This window comes from Vulpes lagopus, chromosome 2 (assembly GCF_018345385.1).
Source record: "Vulpes lagopus strain Blue_001 chromosome 2, ASM1834538v1, whole genome shotgun sequence".
Classification (NCBI taxonomy): Eukaryota; Metazoa; Chordata; class Mammalia; order Carnivora; family Canidae; genus Vulpes; species Vulpes lagopus.
The window spans coordinates 168478308-168500146 of record NC_054825.1 but is presented as its reverse complement, the minus strand read 5'-3'; the positions used below and the strand labels follow the sequence as shown (position 1 = coordinate 168500146).

The following is a 21839-nucleotide window of genomic DNA, read 5'->3' as shown; positions in this document are numbered from 1 at the left end:
CTTGAGCAGAGAGTGAACCAATTTTTTGGAGGGTAGTGAGGCAAGAGTAAGCAAGGAAGATTGCAGTAGAGAAACCAGAGACAAGGAGTCAGGTTGTACTTCCAAAATAGTTGTTGAGGGCCTGGGTTATTTAGGGTCATGGGAATGAACAGAACAATGTATGAGAGGTATTAAAGAACCATCAGGTTTTGTGATGTGTCAAATCCCAGAAACCAAAGAGCAACATGGAGGAAACAGTGGTATTGTGGAAAGAGATGAATGAACTGCTGGGTGAGCCTGTGGGGTCAGGGTGGGAGGCAATATAAATGAGGAGGAATTTCAGAAGGTGTTTGGATGTGAGCTCAGGAGTTCTGGGAAGTAGTAAAGCTAGAGATACAGATGTAGGAGCAATCTGTAGAGAGGTCATTGAAGCTGTGGAAGACAGTGGTGCAGGAAGTATTCAGTCCAGGTGTCACTACTAAATCTGATGTGGGGTGCAATGCATAGGTCAATGGGTGGAAGGAAGAGAACGTCCAAGAAGGAAAAGTTGTCCATGGTTTTAGATGTTGTAAAAGTGAACAACGTGAGGATGGTGAAAATATCTTTGAATTGGACCAAGGATGGATACTGACTTCATGCTGCATCTGGCAGTCTCAAGCACAGAGGCAGCGCTGCAGAGAGGCCAGGAGAAACCAGGTGATGAGGCTGGGGGCACTCAGCACACATGTTTCTATGGCTTGGAAGTGAAGGAAATGAGAGAATAGGCTAATACTTAGTAGGATTAATAAATGAAGGTATTCAGTTTAGAAGAGATCTAACCCCCCATGAGGGCAGGAAAAAAAAACTGGGGACAAGGAAGAGATAGAAGGTGCTAGAGAGGGGAGGGGTCTGTGTTACTGGACCTGTTGGAGGCTCTGTGAGCCAGAGCTGTGCTGCTGCGTCTGATTCACGGGAGCCACCTGTGCAGGAAGTGTCCTTTGTCTATAATAAAGAGGCCCAGAGATCTTTTACTCATGAAATCCTCTTCTGTCCCAGAATAGTCATTTTCTTCCAAGTAGGTTGAAACTATGGCCTGTTGTTTCTAGATAGACTCACTTTGTTAACAGGCATGCAAATGACTTTAACTTTCTTTCTTTCTTTTTTTTTTAAGATTTCATTTATTTATTCATGAGAGATGCACAGAGAGAGGCAGAGACACAGGCAGAGGGAGAAGCCGGCTCCATGCAGGAAGCCTGATGTAGGACCTTATCCTGGGTCTCCAGGATCATGCCCTGGGCTGAAGGCGGTGCTAAACTGCTGAGCCATCTAGGCTGCCCTTCAACTAACTTTCTGATCACTGGGTTAAATATCTGTAGACTTAGGCTTACTGTGACTTCCAGTTCAGCCAGTTCTCTTTCTTCTGCCTGTAAAGAAGATATTGTCTAAAGTAGTATCAACTGGGGGCACCTGGGTGGCTCAGTGGTTGAGCATCTGTCTTTGGCTCATGTCATGATCCTAGGGTCCTGGGATGGAGTCCCACATCAGGCTCCCCATGGGGAGTCTGCTTCTCCCTCTGCCAATGTCTCTGCCTCTCTCTCTCTGTGTCTCTCATGAATAAATAAATAAAATCTTTAAATAAAGTAAAATAAAATAAAGTAACACCAGCCACGAGGCAGTATATTCATGTCCACTTTAGAATTTTTATTATAAATATAGAGCAAATTTTACAAATAATTCAGAAATGGCCCTAGCTAGGCAAAATTAAATAACACAGAATAGCATGGATGAGAGGAAGTATATATTACTGTGTCAGGGTTAGAAAACCCTGGAAAGAGGTACCTGAGTACAGAAAATCCCCAACTCACCCTCTTTGAGGGGCTCTTAGACACAGCATGACATCAAATAATCAATATAGAATAAAACTCTCAGCAGCCCCAAAGAGTTTCTGTCTATGTAGAACGAGGCTAGGTGGGAAGTACATTGCCTCTCCTCCTCCTCTCCTACTCTTCCTTTCTATTCTGCACACTGGGGCTCATAGACCCCCATGGGAGAAAACATTTCAGAGGTGGTTCAAGAAGCCTCCAGCCCAGTTATTACCCTCCCCTGTTCCCTCACAGCTGTGGTTCCCTGAGAGCACCAGCACCAGGGTAGCTTTCTGGAGTGTAAGCAGTGTTAACAGGGGTGTGAGTGTGTTCCCCTCAGGGCACCCCCATTTCTCAAGGACCAATCGCACCTTAGCAGAGGCCAGGTCTCCTGAGAAAGTGAGTGGGGCAGACACCATGCACAGTAGAGACACGGAAAGGGATGGTGGTTGAAGACTGGCCTGAGATGCTGGGAAACTGATTTGGACCCATTTCTAGCTACAAAAGAGGACAACTGCTGTTGTTGCTTCTTCATTTGGAACTCCTGGCCTAGGGGGCTAGAGGGATTTCTGGGGCTTCTTTTACCTAAGGCAGTCAGACTGGCTTACATAGCTACATAAAAAGAGCCCCTTTCACATAAACAAGCAGCTGCAGAACTAAAATGGCAGACTATCTCAGGGGGAAAAAAGCCAATACATCAAGTTGTGCATTCTTAAAAATTATTTAAATAATCTCTGAAGGGACTGACTCTTTTCCCAAATTCTCTGCTGATTGTCTCTACTAAGAGCTGACTGCTTCCTGAAGCAGTAAGCCATCCTTCTGTGGGCATTTTCTTGAATAAAATCCCATAAAGTTATGAAAGATATGGGCATTTTTTTGCACTTTATATTAGGAATCACCTGTGGGCCTCCACGAATAATTTTCTGAATTGCTTCTAGTGGGTTCTCTGAAAACAGGCTTGCCAAATGGCTTAGGTGGCTTTCTAGTTAAGCAGCAAGGTGTTTAGGCCCTGGTAGACAACTCTGACAGTGGACAAAGGTGTAGAATTTCCCAGTTCAGCATCCTCATTCAGCATATTTGTTTTCCTGTGCATGGTGGGATTCACACTGGACTTTGGAGAGATAGAAGCTTTTACTTTTACTTCTTCTCTCTCTTCTTTTCTGGCAAATGCATTTCAGTGGATCAGGAACTGACTCTGAAGGTTATGGCAAATTCAAGTTAGACTCCAATAGGATAGGATGGGGGCAGGAAGGAATGACTGTGCTCTGAGTAGGTAAGGTTAAAACAAGAAAAGGAGGAGGGGTAGAGGTTGTGGCACATCTCAAGGTCTGCTTTGCCAAATTCCAATGACAAGGAAGGTTGTGTTCCCTAGGAATCCCAGATGTATCTTTCCATCTATTGATGCTGAAGGGAAGGGCTGTGACTAGACATCCTGGAGGTGCCTCCTTAGGGAGGGAAGTGGGGAAATAGGCTTCTTCCCCTTTTTTCTGAGGGTAAAGGGATCTCCTAGTGATAGGAACGAGAAGCTTGGAAAGAGTAGCACAGCCAGCAGGACAGGTTACATTATTTCTTTTGTACTTCGGAATACACCGTTTCTGTGCCTGCTGGGGATGGGGAGGCTGAAGTTGATTTCTTTGGTTCCTGGACATTGAAGTTCAGGGAAGAATATGCAACTTCTTCAATCTGAAAGGTATGAGCCATGTGGTTAGTTAAATCAGAGTCATAGGACAGACCCTCACCTGTGTGCTCTGATTGAGCACCATATCCTATCACCACTTGGAAACTTTGAGCTTTGGAGAAAGGCTTTTATTAGCCATGATTACTCTGTTTGCTAACATCCTGTTGAATGATCATTAGAAGACATAGATTATAGTATTTATTCATACTGGAGTATAATGATACAGCAATGAGAATGGAGAATCTACAAATGCATAAAAGGACATGGATGAACCTCACAAAACAATTTTGAATGAAAGAAGCTAGATATACACAAGGATGTACTGTGTATTTCATTATGTAAGAACGTAAACAGACAAGTAACCTAGTGCAATGGAAATCAGGATAGTGGTTACTCTTTGGAAGGAGGTAACTGGAGGGTTTTTTTTGGGGGGTGGGGATGACATGTTTTCTTGACCTGGATGCCTTTTGTCTGTTCAACTCATGAAAATTTATACATTGTTAAAATATATTTATGTTTTAAGTACTTTTTGGTATATATGTATATTCTACTGAAAGGCTGAGAAAAATTTGGTAAAATTATCATAAAGTAAAGGAATCAAGACCTCAGAACTATTAGAAGGACATCATCATTTGTTGGTAAGAGCAGGGTCAGTGAAGGTGGAGAAAGGAGAATGATCTGGTGCCTTATGCTGGGCATTGTGCTGGGTGCTTTCCATTTGTTGTCTCATTTAATTCCTTCAACTTCTCTTACTTGGCAGCATGTCCATTTTACAAAGATGACAAAGCCATGGCTCAAAGAGCTTAAATTACTTGTAGAACATCACAGAGCTATTGAGAGTCACAGCCAGGATTTAAACCCAGGATGGTGTTAATTCCAAAGTCCACATTCTTGCAATGAGGTAGACTGAGGCAGTCATTAACCAGTACTCCTTTGTTTGTTGCTGCACTGAGAAATTTTGACCCAAACTCGATCCCATGTTTGTATTTTCAAGAATAACCCATTCTACACAGAAATATTTCCATGAGAAAATGAGCCATTGAAACTGGCTATGCTTACCTTGTTAGACAAATTGTCAGACTGGTCCTGACCTGGTGAAACAAAAGAAGAGTTACCAATCCATGAAAAGGCAAAACTCATTTATGGCCTTAGAATAGGGACTGGGGGGTGAGAGCAGGGGTGGGGAGGTGGGTCCTAAGCTGTTGTGATTTCTAGCTGAAGGAGGTGGCAGTTAGTGGGAGGATGGATAAAGAAGTGGCCTATGAATGCTTGAGGAATTCACTTTCTGCAGAGTCTGTGGTCCAGACCCTAGGCATTGGTACCAGAGGAGGCCTCAGTCTACTTCTGACAATTTCTTCTAGTCCACAAGGCTTTGATTTTTGCCCAGATATATTTCTCAGCAACAGGTTTCAGTGGCAAGGATGGACATTGAGGCCCACAGTACCCAGAGCACCACAAGACAGGGAAAGTCTCACCAAAGGAGAATGCCCACATCCATCACAGAGGCAGGAGGGAGGAAGTATGGGTGAGGAAATGGCTCCTGGAAACAGGTCCATCTTGCTCAGGCCTGCCTGGCCCAGGTGGAATAAACGTCTCTCTCAGGGGCATCTTTTGTGGCTAGAAGTGTATGAGGACCCTATGCCAACCTAAGGTTGGAAAATGGAGATCCCCCTCCAAAAATTCAGAAGGTAGGAAGTAGCTTGGGAATCCAGGATTCCCTGCTAGGGCAGGACACATGGTGGAACACACCAAGTCTCACTGGGTGAGTGGCTTTACTTACTGTGTTTGGAGGCTGAGGGTTTGTGCTCTGTGACATCACGCAGGTCATTTGCCCTAAATAAATATCAGACACTGTGACTGCTATTCCCAAGCATAGGATCTTTTGTTCCTTGAATTAGGAAGGACATTGTCAGCAGGCAATTCCTTGGGGCTCCTCAGTGTTCACTTATATGTTGTTGGTACTGCCTTTCCTCTTAGGGCCTCCTTCTTCAGTCTACTCATGATCTCCTCTAGGCTTTACTCCTTTCCTGTTTGCTGGATGTTCACATTTGGGTCCATTGTTTATCAGTTGCATCTGAGCCTACTTGTACCCTGACACCTTTCCCCTTTTATAGGCAGATGCTGGTTTTTGTCTCACTTTACTTATTTCCCAAGAGGCTTTGGTTGTTTTTGCCTTTTCTTAGGTTCTCTTCCTGTCTTATCCCTCCCTCTTACTCCTGTCAAAAGAGCAAGCGATTCACTTTCTCCTGCTCTTCCTCTCATTTCCTCATTTGTTTCCTTCTAGGAACTTGGATTCACTGACTTGAGACAGAAAGTAATGAGATCTGCCACTCTAAACCAGATGGAGACAGGAATAACCATGTCTGAGAGAGTAAGGTCCAGACAGTATGAAGAAAAGATCCACAGGAATTAGTGCTGAGAAGCAGGAGTTTAGAAAGAAAGAGGAGCAGATCCAGGTGCAGAGACAGGGCAAAGTCTCCTTCCCTCTCCCAAGCATGTCAGTTAGTCTTGGAGAAAGTGGAACAGGAGGAAAGTTGATCATACCCGCCAGTTTTTCTGAAATACAGTAAGTACACCAGGGCTGCTATCACAGCAACCCCAGCCACAACTCCAATCACGATGCCAGCAATAGCCCCAGGTGGAAGGCCAGAACTTTGTTCTGTGGAATCATCTGTCATGGAAAGCAGAGAGAAAAATGAATGAAGGTGACATTATTTTACAGTGGGAGTCTCCTGGAGGACATCTCTGAACATGTAATAGTCTCTACTTGTTCCTTCAAGGAATACATTTTCTATGGGAAATTTGCTGTGAAGTGATTAGTTGACTTCATCCTTCAGTTTTTCTCTCTCAGTTTTTAGGCTGTTGATCAGATTTGCCTCAATACCATGTTGGTCTTTCTGCACTCAGATATTTTAGAAGGCTTTGGATATGTGAGAAGGGCTGATTGCCATTTTTCTATAACTTCCCACCTTTTCATGGTTACATGTTTTTCTGTGTGCCAGGCACAGCAGCCATGAATATGTGCCTCTCAAGTCTTCTGTGGTGAGGATTTAAGTGATGGAAGGCCTGGATAGTGCATTCTGAATTCACCATCTCCAGAGACCACACTGCCCACAGACTCCCAGCAAGGATATGAAATAACCCCAACTCTCTGAGAAACTGTTTCCTCTGATGGGTGACTTGAGCCCGAGGACCCCTTGCAAACACCCTCGTAGAACTGCACTTCCATCTAAAACTTCTTTCTGTCACATCTATACCATGGTCTGAGGAACCGCCCAGGCTCCTCCCACTCCTGTCCTACTTTCCCTCACAGGCACTTTTCCCAATAAATAAATAAAGATTTTTTTCAATAAATATAAATAAATAAGTAATTCCACTTTGATTGCATCTCAGGGGATAAAAACTAACATACTAGGCTTGAAACTTTGCATTCTATTCCCTTCTTTCCTTTCTCGTGTTCAGTCAATAACTATGTCCCAGTGGCTTTTTGTGTAATGCCTTCCACACCTGTATATAATACTGTTTCTATCTGTTACTTTTTTATTTCTGTTGCTTTCACCAGCTAACTGAAGCCTGATGTATTAATATTAATGTTAGCTACTGTTATAGGGTATTTAATATGTACTAAGCTCTGGGGTAAATACTTCACATATATCTCATTCGATTCATATAATAACCCTTTCAGATAGACATTATTTCCATTCTACAGATGAAAACAATTAGAGTAGTGAACAATTTACCCAAAGTCATATGGCCAGTAAAAGGTGGATCTGAGATTTGACTCTAGTACTACCCAACTTCATAGAAGCTAATGACAATAATAGTAATAATAGCAGCTAACACTTATGGAACATTTCATTTCCTCTGTGTGTAGCATTTTGCTAAGAGTTTAATTGATTATTACATTAAATCTTTAAAATAGTATCATGAAGCAGGTACTCATTACAATTTTCAGTTGAGGAATTTGAGGCTCAGAGAAGTTAAGAATCTTGTGCAAGAAATCTGTAATTGGGGATCCCTGGGTGGCGCAGCGGTTTGGCACCTGCCTTTGGCCCAGGGCGCGATCCTGGAGACCCGGGATCGAATCCCACATCGGGCTTCCGGTGCATGGAGCCTGCTTCTTCCTCCGCCTGTGTCTCTGCCTTTCTCTCTCTCTCTCTGTGACTATCATAAATAAATAAAAATTAAAAAAAAAAGACTTTAAAAAAAAAAAAGAAATCTGTAATTGTAGGGCACTTGGTTGGCTCAGCTGGTTAAGTATCTACCTTCAGCTCAGGTCATGATCCCAGGGTGCTGGGATCGAGTCCCACATCTGGCTCCTTGCTCCTGAAGGAGTCTGTTTCCCTCTGCCTCTCCTCACACTGCTCATGCTCTCCCTCACTCATTCTCTCTCTCAAATAAATAAATAAATAAAAATCTTTAAAAAAAACTGTGATTGTAAACACCTTAAAAAAGAAGATCTCAGATCAATAACCTAACTTTGTAATGAACTAGAAAAAGAAAAGCAAACTAAACCCAAACTTAACAGAAGGAAGAGAATAATACAGTAGGGATAAATAAAATAGTGAGTAGAAAAACAATAGAGAAAATCTTATGAAACCAAAAACTGACTCTTAAAAAAAGATGAATAAAATTGACAAACCTTTAACTTAAAAGATTAAAATTACTAAAATCAGAATTGAAAGTGGGAGAAATCACTATCAATTTTACAGAAATAATAAATATTAAAAAATAATAAATACTATAAAAGTACTATGAATAATTGTAGGCCAACAAATTGGATAACTAGAATGAAATGGATAACAAATTCCTAGAAACATAAAACCAACCAAGATGGAATCATGAAGAAATAGAAAACATTAAGAAACCTGTAACTAGTAAGGAGATTGAATCAATAAAAACATTCAACAGAAGTCAACATCCTTTCATAATAAAACCCCTCAAACTAAGAATAGAAGGAAACTGCCTCAATATAACGGCCATAGATGAAAAACCTACAGCCAACATCTTAATGTTAAAAGACCCAGTTTTTCCTCTAAGATCAGGAACAAGATAGAGATGTCTGTTTTTACCACTTTTATCTAGAATAGCATTGGAAGCCCTAGCCAGAGCAATAATTAGGCAAGAAAAAGAAATGAAAGGCATCCAAATTAGAAGGAAAATGATCTTTGTTCACAGATGACATAAACTTACACATAGAAAACACTAAAGAGTCCACCCCCTCAAAAAATCCCTATAATAACTAATACATTCAGCAAAATAGCAAGATACTAACTCGACATGCAAAATCAGTTGGAATTCTATACCCTAACAATGAATAGTCCAAAAAGGAAATTAAGAAAATTCTATTTACCACAGCATTGAAAAGAATAATATACTTAGGAACTAATTTAACTGAGGAGGTAAAAGACTTAGACGCTGAAAACTACAAAGGAATTGCTGAAAGAAATTAAAGACATAAATAAATGGAAAGACATTCCATGTTCATGGGTTGGAAGACTTAATATTGTTAAGATGATGGTATTACCCAAAGTGATCTGCAGATGCAGTGCAATCTTGGTCAAAATCCCAATGACATTTTTTGGGGCAGAAATAGAGTAATCTATCCTCAAATTCATATGGAATGTCAAGGGACCCCAAATATCCAAAGCAATCTTAAGAAACAACAAAGGTGGAGGACTCTTATTTCCTGATTTCAAAATTTACTACAAAGCTACTGTAATCAAAACAGTGTGGTACTAGCATAAGACAAACAAATAGACCAATGAAATAGAATAGAGATCCCAGAAATAACCTTTACATTTACATACATGGTCACACCATTTTTGACAGGGGTGCCAAGACCATTCATAATGGAGAAAAGTCAGTCTTTTTAGCAAATGGATGTTGGGAAAACTGGATGTCCATGTAAAGGAATTGAATCCTTATTTAACACCATAGATAAAAAATTAACTCAATGTGGATCAGAGACCTACATGTAAGAGTTAGAACTATAAGAACTCATAGAAGAAAACACAGGATGACGCTTCATGACTTTGGGTTTCGCGACGACTTCTTGGATATGAATCTAAAAGCAGAGGCAACAAAAGATAAATTGGGCTTCAGTTAAAATGAAAAGCTTTTGGGGATCCCTGGGTGGCTCAGCGGTTTAGCGCCTGCCTTTGGCCCAGGGCGCGATCCTGGAGACCTGGGATCGAATCCCATGTCAGGCTCCCGGTGCATGGGGCCTGCTTCTCCCTCTGCCTATGTCTCTGCCTCTCTCTCTCTCTCTGTGTGACTATCATAAATAAATAAAAAAAAATTTAAAAAAATGAAAAGCTTTTGTATATCAAAGAGTACTATCAACAAAGTGAAAAGACAACCCACAGAGAGGGGGAAATATTTTCAAATCATATATCCCATAAGGGGTTAATATCCATAATAGAGAACTAAAACTCAACAACAAAAAACCTAATCAAAAATAGGCAGAGGACTTGAACAGACATTTTTCCAAAGAAGACATTCAGATGGCCAACAGGCACATGAAAATATGCTCAACATCACTCACCATCAGGGAAATGCAAATAAAAACCCAATGAGATATCACCTCATGCCCTATTAGGATGGCTCTTATTAAAACAAAACAAAACAAAACAAAACAACAGAAAACAAGTGTTAGTGAGGATGTGGAGAAGCTGGAAGTTCCTTGCATTTCCTGGTGGGAGTACAAAATGGTGCAATTTGCTGTAGAAATGGTACAGCGGAACATCAAAAAATTGAACAAAGAATTACTATTTGGTGCAGCATCTCCACTTCTGAGTCTCTGCCCCCAAAGGACTGAAAGTAGGTGTTTCAATAGATATTTGTACACCCATGTTTCTAGCAGCATTATTTACAACAGCCAAAAGGTGGAAAACCCCAAAAGTTCATAGACAGATAAATGATAAACAAAATGTGATACATACACACGAGGGAATAATCAGCCTTAAAAGAAATGAGATTCTGACGCATACTACAACATGGATGAACCCTGAAGATCTTATGCTAAGTGAACAAATACAGACACACACACAAAACAAGTATTATTAGGATTCCACTTATACAAGGTACTTAGAATAGTCACAGTCCTGGGGCGGGGGGGCGCTCCCGAGGAGGGGCAGGGCGGGGCCTCGGGGGAGGGAGGGGGCTGCCGAAAAAAAAAAAAAAACGAATGGTCACAGTCATATGAGACAGCAAGTAGGTTGCTGGTTACTGGGCTTAGGGGCAGGAGTGTTTAATGGATGGTGGTGATGGTTGTGCAAAAATACTAATATACTAATACCATTGAATTGTATACCTAAAATGGTTAAAATGATAAAAATTATATATATTTTACCACACAAAAAAATGGTATCTGAGGAAAAAAGGAATCTTGTGGAAGGTCATACAGTAAATGCCAGACCTAATTAAGAAACTAAGTGTATTTGATTCAGAGACTTAGGTCTTCACCACACTCCCATTCTGTTTACTGAAATGGTCACTTGATTCTATTCTGCTCTTCTGCCCTCTGGTACGTCTATCCATTTTGGACACCACTGGTAATCTTCCCAGGAAGATGTAACATAGGGCAAGGTGTCATTTACCTTCCACATCCAGCCTTACAGGGTCACTTTTGTTGGAACTGACTGGGTTGGAGACCTCACACTCGTATTTCCCGGCATCCTCCTTCCTGACAGGGTCTATGGTGAGGGTGCTGTTGTCCTGGGACAGCTTCATCCTATCCGTGAGCGTTAGAATCTGGCCATTGAAGAGCCACTGGATAGAGACCCCGGTGTTATTTGAGGAGCAGGTCAGGACCACAGAGTCATCTTTTGTGACTGTGGTGTTGCTGGCAGTGAGAAGGGGTTGGGACACTGGCTCTGTGGAGAAACAGAGGAGGTGACAGCATGAGAGTGGGGCCTGGGGCCACACTCCCTCTTTTGAGATCTGGGCCTCTCGGAGGGCCCCAGGGAGCTCTGTCAAGGTGCCTCTGAGGATGGCCCTGCTGTCTGCAGAAGGATGAGTGTCTTTGTTCAGGTGACAATCTAGAAGGAGAGGGCTGTCCCTCCCCCTTTGCATCTCCATCATGCGTCTTCTCCACCTGGACATCTTTGTAGCATCAGCACCAGGAACCTCTTCTAAATCTACAGCATCCCCATAATCACAGGGAATTTTATACCCAGTGGTTTTTGTGGGACCCTTTCCTAGAGCTTTCTGAAAAAAATCAGGCCCCTTCTCTAGTATAATAGCTTTACATAGAAAGGGAAAGCATTTCTCTTTTGTGAAATAATTTACTAGAAAATGAGAATGGCCAAGCCAGTCTTTGTAGCTTTAGAGTGGAGAAGTTCCAATCTAAAGGGTTTCTCAATCTGAGTAAGACTTTTACTTCCTGCCTGTGGATTGACTATTACAAGGAGGAAATCTTTAGAGTAGTGGTCACAGTTTTCACAGAAGGCTGGTACTCTTAGTTGTGGGTATAAATATGTACTTTGGCACTGCTCCTTCTGTGCCATGAAGGGACGTCATGGGGGCATCTACCTATTTTGTAGTTGGGCACCATTATGCAGTGTTTTCCTCAGTGGTGGATCACATGTGCTGGGGTCACACAGTGTTAGAGAACTGGGAGACTGCAGAGCCAGGACACAATCAGGGGGTTTGAGTTAGGGCTCACTCTTTCCCATTTCCCAGTGGCTTCACCACAAGGAGGCTCTGGTACAACTGGTGGGATAGTTTGGCCAGATTGAAGACAGGCTTTTCCAGGACCTTCTCCATGTTTCTGTCCCACCACAGATGACAGCAGAACAGTTAGTCATAGAGCGAGCCAGGAGCAAAAGGACCTTCTTTCTCCCTCTGTGAGTCCCTCCACCACATGGGGCTTCCTGGGGCTGACAGACCATCTCCCCACATTCCAGGCTGGACCCACAGGGCCATGAATCAGAGAGCAAGGGGAGGAGGTGCAGACATGTAATGGAAGAGTTGAGGGACAGTTTTGGGATTTGCTTGTGGCAAGAAACTGGGAAAGAACTTCTAGACTCTATTCTGAAAGGCAGACAGACCGACCTTCACCACAGTGCTCAGTGCAGATGCTCCAGGGATGCACTTACCAGAGACTGTGATAGTCTTGACTGTGGTCTTATTGAGGCGGGTGGCATTGTTATAGACGAGGCAGGTATAGGATCCACTATTATTCGCAGTGATGTTGGGGATAAAGAGCTCCTGTGTGGATGGCTGGGGCCTCCCATTGATAAGCCAAGAATACTGTGCAGGTGGGTTAGAGGCTGTGCGGCAGGAGAGACTGAGGTTTGCCCCTAGACGGTAATAGGAGTCTGGGGGGGAAATGGTGGGTGTGTCCGGGCCATCTGGAGCAAACAGAATAAAGCCACAGGTGATGTAATCCCAGGGAAGGGGAAGCTCCTGCCTGTATAAGGGCCACAGTGTCCCTTTAGGTCCCAACCTTGTTTTAAAAAGTCCCAACCAGGGTGCCTGGGTGGCTCAGTCAGTTAAGCATCTGCCTTTGGCTCAGGTCATGATCCCAGGGTTTTGAGATCAAGCCCCATGTGGTGCTCCCTGCTCAACAGGGAGTCTGCTTCTCCTTCTACCCTTCCCCACTGCTCAAGTAGTCTCTCTCTCTCAAATAAATAAAATTTAAAAAAAAGATAAAATGTCCCAACCAGAAGCCCCCTGTGTTCACTGAGCCTGGATCTGAGACATGAAGCTGTTTCCCCTCCCAAGCTGCTGACCCTCTCAGGAAGGAGCAGCTCATCCCCTCCTAGTCTTGTTTAGGCTGAGCCTGCCCAAGTTTGCAGGACAAGAAGCCATGGCCAGGCTGGGTGTCCAGTTGAGGGTCATGGACATGGACCCCAGAAGGAGGGATGTGGCTTGGCCTCTGGCTGTGTGGACTTGAGCTGGCAGCCTGGGCCAGGTAGGAACGGAAATTACTCACAGAGAACAGTCAGGGTGAATGGGTCACTACGATCAGCACTCACTGGGTTCCGAGTTTCACACTCATAGGATCCTGTGTCATTCCTTGTGACACCATGTACAGTGAGAGTCCTGTTGTCCAGGGACAGCTCCAGCCTGGGACTGTCCGGGAGGCTCTTATTGTTTACTGACCACAGGCAGCTTGTGCTCTGAGTCTGAGATTCACACGTTAACACTACAGAATCCACATTCTCCACGGGGTTGGAGTTGTTGCTTGTGATGCTGGGTTTGTGTAACTCCGCTGTGCAGATAACAGAGAGAACATTGCCCTGTGTGGTATCTGTGATTCCTCGGCAGACATCTTTAATCAGAGTTGGCATCTCTCACCTCTCAGCCAACCTGAATCCTTCAAAGAATAAGGCAGGTATATATCTCAAGACAAATGTGAGAGGATCTGAGCGCTCAGAGAACACAGGCCCCTACTCTGTATCCGAGAGCAAGCATGGGCTTTCTAGGGTCAAACAGGCATCAGGGTTTGGTTGTAGAAGACACAGAACAGATCTCTCCTGGTTCTTCCCTGACCAACTAACCATCAGACCAACTTGAAAGTGCAGGTGCTGAGGCCTTTTTTCCGGTACGGACCTACACCAGTCTACCTACAGCACTCAGGCTTCAGGCCTCGAAGTAGGGCATCTGCCAGGTGTTCCATGGTGAGTGACAAGAGACAATGACTCCACACAGGGTGGAGCAGAGTCAAGGGTAGAAATGATCCAGAAATGAGTGAGGGGGACGGGCAGGGCAGGGCTGGCTTTGGCAGAGAACTATGTGCTCTGCCCTCAGTCTTTAAAGTTTCTTTTCCCACTGGAGAGGCCAGTGAAGACCATGCTGGTCTCTCCGGAAATACAAATGGATGTTTTCAAATGCAGAAGGGGTGACTGGTAGTGGGGTGTCTGGGTGGCTCATTAGGTTAAGTGTTGGCCTTTGGCTCAGGTCCTGATCCCAGGGTCCTGGGAAGGAGTCCTACATTAGGCTCCCTGCTCAGTGGGCAGTCTGCTTCCCCTACTACTCCTCTCCCTTGCTCCTGTTCTGTTTGTCTCCCGCTCTCTAAATAAATAAATAAATAAATAAATAAATAAATAAATAAATAAAATCTTTTTTTTAAAAAGGAAAGGGTGACTTGTGGGAGGAGGCTGGGTCAGGTTGGGTGTATCTGGTTCCTTGTGGGTCATTTGTAAACACAGTTGTAAGATAGAAATTTAAGAAATTAAATTGTGTACATATGTGAAAATCAGCATTAATACCCTAGAAACCTAAGACCAGTTTCTGGAGGAGTATCTCTCTAGAGAGCACTATACGCTGTACACCAAGTTCTGCAGTCCAACCAGGATCACATTATGATAAGGAAGGTGTTATAGTGGGTTTGAAATTAGTGGCTCCCTGGGTAGAGAAAAACATAGGAGTTCTGTTAAGAAAGAGAATTAATTGGGGTAAAGTCTGAGGTGCCTCAGTTATTATATAAAGGGAGGAATGATACCAAATTAGTAGAAATGCATTATGTTAGCAAATTTAGGGAAGAAAGTCCCTGCCAACAATTTCTACAGTCAGGACAACTGGGACGAAACCGAGTGCATGCATGTAGCTTTCTTTTGACCTCAGGAAACACAAGTTTGATAAAATGTACCCAAATTGGGCAGCATCTAGGTGAAAGGACAGTGACTGGTGGATCTCACCAAGTGAGAGGATCCCACCCTATGGTAAAGATGGCCTCAGGAGCACCTGTGTGTGTGTGTGTGTGTGTGTGTGTGTGTGTGTGTGTGTGTAATATAGGCAGTGAAGCAGCCAGAAGGTATAGGGTGTGGCCAGTCCTATGGTGGGAAGGCAGGGGAACCACTGGTAAGGAAGAATTTTACCTGGATGATGTTGTGAGTCAGGAGTAAAAGGCAGGAAATGACCCATGAGCTTTTGGGGACTGCAGACCTACCCCTTCTGCGTTTAACTCTCTGGATGAATCAGGTAGAGAGTAGATCGAGGGATCACATGTCCCTGTCAGGTGTGTTCCACTTGTTAGCGTCATGGAGGGAAAGAGCCCTGGATGAGGGCACAGTGAAAGCTTATTCTCCTGGTGACCTGGGCAAGCTGGCTCCTCACGGAGCCTGGCAGATGCTGCTGCTCTGATTTCGGTGTCCTCCAGGCAATAGCCCGGGAGGGTGGGCCTGGCCACAGGGCTTAGCAGAAGAATCCAGGGAAGGCTTAAGGGTAGAGGGAGCTGTGCAGAGCAGGACTAGTCCCAGATGAAGAGGAAGAGGAGGAGGAGGAAGATGAAGGACATGGAAGGAGCAGGGAGCCAGAAGTGTCCCAGGCTGTGAGCAGGGTTGGTTACAAGAGACTTCAAAGACTCCAGGCAGGAAGAGCCCATAGCTGACCCAGGGGCAGGGCCAGGGCAGCCCTGTAAATCCTCCCATGGTCGAGCAATACCGCAGGCATCAGGAGACTCTTCTCTGGGAGTGGCCTCAGGGGCTGGTGGTCAGAGGGACAGAACATGGCTCTCAGCCCCTGGATGGACAGGGAGCAGGTGTGGCCAGGACCTCCTAGGACTCTGCACCCAGGGTCCAGAATCTGAAGAGATTGGGAATCATTCATTCATTCCTTTCCTCCTTCATGAAAGAGCAATTGAGATGTTGGGCCCTGTGCGGGTTCAGGGTACATGGTCAGGAGGAGAGGGCAGAGTCCTTTCCCTTACACGCCCATGGGATCACACCAACACACAGGGAAACAGTGAGTCCTGGTCCAGTGCAGGAGCTGTGGATCGGCCACTGAGGGGAGGCCTGGGCATTCCCCGCACTGACTCTGATCGTTGATGAAGGTAATTCAGTTCTTGAGTAAAACCATGAATTCTCATTTGCTCTCACTTCCCAGACCAAAAATCTGCCTTGAGCTGTGGATCCCTAAGAAGAAAGATCTGATCCACCAGCTGGTCTCAGGGTCCAAGATGCCTAATAAGGCCCCCTGGGTGGAGGAGGAGGAGATGGGGCCGCAGCTGCAGACAGACCCTGTGGGATTGTGATCTGCCTGCTGCTCTGGTCTGTGTGACTCTGATTCAGTGTCTGCATCGCCCTCTGCCTCCATTTCCCCTCAATCAAAATCAAGTAATGGCTTTTGATTAGCTGTGTTCTCTGTAATTAACCTGAAATCTTTCACAATTACCTGACCTAAGGCTGGCTATAGAGGAGCTGCCCAATAAACATCTGTTATTTACCTCTGTGAGAGACAGTTCCCTGGACCGGATCCTAAGTGCAGGAGTTACTGCCAGGAACATCTCTCCTCTTCCTCCCTGGGGGTGCTGACCTTCCTCTGGGGTCTCCTGTCCTCCAGGGCGCTCAGACAGTGTCTCAGGAACCTTGCTTATCACTGCTTTCCGCCCTACCTCTCAGGTGAGGGACCAGGCTCTGCCCCTCCCCAGATGCTGAGCCCTGGCAGGTGACCCGCTCAGGAACCTCAGGACTCAGGCAGCCAGGAGATCATTGCTCCCAGTCAGCCCTGCCAGGAAGCCAAAACCCAAGCCTAGCATAGAGTCCCCTAACTTGGTCACAGGAGTCAGAAGCCATGAAACAGATGTCTAGGCAGCGGCTTTCTGGCCTGAGCTTCTCTTGCGGATCCCAGGGGACCCATCAGGCCTGGCGCTAACTGAGCCCCAGTGGGTCTTTCTCAGAGTCATGATTACAGGGAGGAGCTCCAGGGGCTGGACTGAATCTGTTTCCCTTTGCTGAGTTACACCTGTCAGGCTTGTTCTTTGCAGGGAATGTCTGCTGGGCTGGAATCCAGGCAGTGAATTCTGATCTTGGAAATGTGTCTCCACTGTGTGTCCTGCACTAAATGCCTGAACCACTACAGGGACATAAAGCAGAGAGGGATTGAGGCCCAGTGCAGGCCTATGAATCCTGTGTGTGTGAAGTAGAATTCCCCCCACCTGACACCAGAGGTGAGAGAGGAATTACTCACGGAATACTCGGAGCTGTCCACGTACTAGTGCAGTTTGAAATTTTCTGTTTATGATTTGTAGGAGGTAGGATCCAGTGTCGTTCAGGGTGATGGTCCGGAACAGCAGGGATCCATTGGGGTATATTGTCTCTCTGCCGCTGTATGCAGGCCCCGGGGTAGTTTCTTTGGTGTCTATTACATATAATAGAATTTCATGGGCAGGCGATACAATTTCCCCTCTGAACCAGGCAAGGCTTGCTGTATCCCCAGGCAGATTGGGGACCCGCAGAAGAGCGTCCTTCCCTTCAGCAGCAAGGACAGGCACCAATTCCACAGTGCCTTGGGCAGTGGTGGGCGGGTTCCAGAAGGCTAAGAGTGAGACTAGGAGGGAAGAGAGGGGATGGATCAGTGTTCTGACCTATGTGTTGGGATGGAGAGCTGGGGCCCTGGGCATGGAGCAGGTCCTCATCCCCCAGCTTCTTGGTGTGGGTGTGTGAACATGCACACATACCTGGGTGTCTGTGTATGTCTGCTGCTGGTCAAAGTCAGTGGAATGATTATGCTAATTCCGGGCCTCTGAAGGTAATTTCCTCTGTTTTGAACGCTCTCCCTCAGATGTCTGTGGCTCTCTCTCTGACTGCCCGCAGATACCTGCTCACACTCAGGGGTTCTTGGGAGAAGCCTGTCCTGACCATCTCCTATGACGACCCTCTGTCTTCACGTCCTGACCTTTCCCTGCTCTGTTCCCTTCAGGGGGCTTGTCCTTACCGGACATGACATTCCAGATGTCTCTGCGGGTCTGTCTTCCTCCCAGAGAAGTGAGCTCAGGGTGCAGGGACTGGTCTGCTCTGTGCTGTACCCCGGGGTGGCCCGGCTGCAAATACCCAGGGCTGAGCGTCCCCGGGGCCCTCCGAGCCTGGCGCTTATCGGTCAGCATCCCAGGGTGGTGGCAAGGGCAGGGTTTGGGGTCCCTGGGTGTGGTTTCCGTCAGGTTGCAAAACTGAGTCCCGGTGAGGAGGCCCTTGGGACACAGCCCCTCAGTCCCACCTGCAGATCTCGAGGCCGTCCCGCCGCTGAGCCGGCTCCCCCGCCCCGCCCGCCGCCCCGTCCCCTGCGGAGCCCCGTCCCCCCCAGGCCCCAGGCCGCCGCTCCCCCGACCTCCCGCCCCTCCCAGGGGATCCCCCCCTCACCTGCCAGCAGGAGCTCCCGCCAGGGGCCGCGCCCTGCTCGGGGAGAGGCCGAGGGGGGCTCCATGGTGCCCGCTGCCCGCTCCGTCCGGCCCGGGGGAGAGCAGCTGCCGCCGCGCAGACGCTCGGGCCCCGCGGTCCCGCCCGGCAGCTCCGCGTCCTTCCCCCTCCGCGCGGGGCCGCCTCTGGGGGCGGGGCCGGGTCACGTGGGTCGGGCGGGGGCTCGCCGGCCACCCCCCCCCAGACGGCAGGTGCCGGGTTCCCATCCTCTGTCCCCGTGGGGTCCCCGCAGCTGCTGAGGCCTCTCGGTCTTCCGCTGGGATTTCCCGGCAGACGCGAGCGCGCACCCGGCCTGCTCGGCACGAGCACGAGCCCGGGGCGTCGGGTCCGGGGCGCGCCCCGCAGCTCGGGGGCGAGGTGCAGGGTCCGCGCCCCCACAGCCCTCCCTCCTGGCCCTGGGGCTTCCCCCTGCAGAGCGGGAGCCCGGGGCCGCCTCCAGAGCGCCTGTCCCGGGACGTCACCCCCACCGGGCCTGGGGATCACCTGGGAACGTCATCAAGCCTGCGGAGGCCCAGGTGACCCCTGCACAGGCGGCTTTAGCAGATGCGCAGCCAGGCTGAGACCCCGGGACGTGGCGCCGGGGCCGCCTCTGCTCTGTGCCCACGGAGGGAGGGTCCGCAGATCCTGTGGAAAAGCAGATCTGACTCCGCAGGTGTGGTGTGGACCCCGGAGCCTGCATCTAACCAGCTCCCAGGGGACGAGGATGCTCCTGGCCCCGAGGAGCAGGCTTTGAAGAGCCGGGCTGAGGGGGACCCGGTTCCCTGAGAGGGTGACCCTTGTCCCTTCCCTCAGTGGCCTCTGCGGTGACCTGGCCTTGAGTCTGTGGGCACCACACACATAGCCCAGGGTCCCCAGATCCAGGGGATCGTTTCCCTTGGTAACAGAGAAGCCCAGCCGGGGCACGGGTCTCCCCAGTGATCTCACCTGCTCTGGGGAGGATGGACTTCCTCCTGGCAGCAAGGTCACAGAGAGGACTCTGGGGTGAGAAAGGGGCAGGCTGGGTGATGACTGGTGAGGACTCAGTGTCCATCCCTGGGTGTCAGCAGCCTGGCATCTGGTTCCAGGGACAGAGAGCCTGGACCAGATGTCTGAGTAGCTCAGTTCCCAGGTGTGAAGAAGACTTCCTGTATGTCCTCGGAAGAGATAATGATGGGGGCAGATTGGGTCGCTTGAGGCACCCTGTATCCCAAGGGAAGGTTTTGGAGAGATCCTCCCTCTCAGGGTCTGTGGGCTGAACTGTGGCCCAGAGACTGTCCACTCGCTCCTGGGTGTCCTGGGTAGCTCAGGAGCACATGTCATCTGTCTTGGGAACCCTCCTGTGTTCACCCTGCTTCTCTCGTTGGTGGAGCCAGGCAAGCAATAGGGAGGTACATAGGGACTGCTGACAAATTGGGTGCTTTTAGGGCCCTAGACAGAGCAGGCACGTGGGAGGGACCTGAGGGTCTGTTGGAGAAAGGGATGGAAATCAGGCTCCTCTTCCACCTCCTTAACCAAGTCAGCTTTAGGGTTTGGGTTCCTGGAGGTTGTCTGCATGTTCCTATGTCGTCCCCTGGAGGCACTGCCGGGGACTGCACCCGCGATGCTGACCAGGCTCCAAAGGATGTGAGTGGCCCTGAGCCCTGGGCAGAGGTGAGGACTGGTCAGCCTGGGTCCTGGTCCCTGTGGGTCCTAAACTGCCTGAGTCCATCTCAGGGCAAGGTGAGCTCCGGGAGAGGATGACCATTCTCCAGAAGAGTCCTGATCATGTGTCAGGAGAATTATCCACTCAAGGATGTGCTTCACAGGAGGATCTATCAGTCCTGAAGATTTCAGCAAAAGAACTAGAAGGCATCTCTTGAGGCTTTGGAGAAACCACAGTTGCCTGGGAGGCTGGACACTACAATGCCCTGTCTCCCCATCACAGCTCAGGTGATGGAGGGACTGCCTCCAAGTTGTCTGTGTTCTTGTCTGTCCTCCTGTCTAGGCCTCCCCCACAGGAATCGGGAACTGGATCAGCTCCACCCAGAGACTCAGCTGAGGGATCCCAGGGCTGCCTCTGGAGAGGGGAGGAGACCTCAGCCCCTGAAAACAAAGGCAGAATCTGGATTCTCCTGTGTCACCTGCGTGGGAATGTCCCCTGCTCCCCATGACTCCTTGGCCTCTGAGAAATCTTTAGGGAGACATAGCAGGTGTCCCCGCAGACCAGAGGCCCTCAGGATGAGGAGTTGCCACTTGACATCTTTTGAGATTAGGGTAGGGCTCTGACCTCCCCTGGTGGTAAACCCACCTAGAGTGTGATCTAGATTTTGTGCCAGGTCAGATCTCTGAGAGAAGAGAATGGACACAGGCTGCCCACCCAGGCCCTCTGGGGAGAGAAGTCATTCACAAGATGGAGATGGGAGGGAGTGTCAATGTTCTGGAATGAATGGATATCTGGCCTGTAACTAGAGGAGGCTCCTATCCTCCCTCCTGAATCTAGGAGGGGGTAGAGGCCCCACAGCCTCGAAGAGACTGTCTTGGGCACCTGCTCGCCTCTCCTCATCTTGATTCCAGGGCCCTGTGTCTACAGGGAACAGACTCTGAGCCCAATTATTGCCTGGGGGAGAATGCTTCCATTGTGTGGTTTCCCTCTTGCATTTAAAGAGTATTTACGGGGTATCTGTGACGTGTCTGGCCATGGGCTGAGTCCAGGGAACTGCACAGACAACAGGACAGAATTGGGCCCTGGACTCCTGGGGTTTATCCTGTAACAGGATCACAGGCACTTAGGAGTCAATTATAGTTGAGAGAAGGGCCAGGAAGAGAAAGAGTCTGGTGAGTTTGGAGCATGGAAGGGGTCTCAGCTGATGGAGGGTCAAATGGAGAATCCTGGGAAAGTGATCTTTTGGCCGAAGCAGGAAGCATGAGTGGACCTTCACCCCTGGAAGGACAGAGTTTGTAGAGGGATGAGCTGCCCACAGAGGAACCAGTCTCAGCGGCAGAGGCCTGGCTGGCCAGAGGGGCTGACGTAGTGCAGTGGGGGGAGCCTGGGGGCAAGGAGGATGGTGACTGGGTTAGGCTGAGGAGAGTCAGCCTGCTGGGCTGTGGGCACCCTGAGGAAGTCTCCCGCCTGCGGGGGGAGCTCTTCCCCCATCTGGTGGACATGGGGGGAAGTGTGGAAAGCAGAGTCATGTGCCAAGCCATTCTGAATGTTTATTCAACATCCATCTGTAGGCATTT

The 21839-nt window shown here is 47.9% G+C and overlaps 1 protein-coding gene across 2 annotated transcripts; it reads right to left on the bottom strand.

Moving 5' to 3' along the window:
• Nucleotides 1-1638: 1638 nt before the first annotated feature.
• On the bottom strand, nt 1639-18806 carry LOC121484346 (carcinoembryonic antigen-related cell adhesion molecule 1-like). 2 transcript variants are annotated; one of them, XM_041743494.1, is made up of 9 exons: nt 18585-18804; nt 17416-17775; nt 13439-13717; nt 12600-12854; nt 11100-11375; nt 6043-6169; nt 5279-5331; nt 4558-4589; nt 1639-3503 (listed from the first exon to the last, which is right to left on the bottom strand). In XM_041743494.1, the coding sequence occupies exons 1-9, from the start codon at nt 18646-18648 to the stop codon at nt 3384-3386; spliced, it is 1566 nt and encodes a 521-aa protein (XP_041599428.1). In that variant the 5' UTR covers nt 18649-18804; the 3' UTR covers nt 1639-3383. The 2 variants fall into 2 exon arrangements, with proteins under 2 accessions (XP_041599428.1, XP_041599429.1); XM_041743495.1 differs by lacking the exon at nt 5279-5331 and having other exon boundaries at nt 3374-3503; nt 18585-18806.
• Between the last annotated feature and the right edge of the window lie 3033 nt (nt 18807-21839).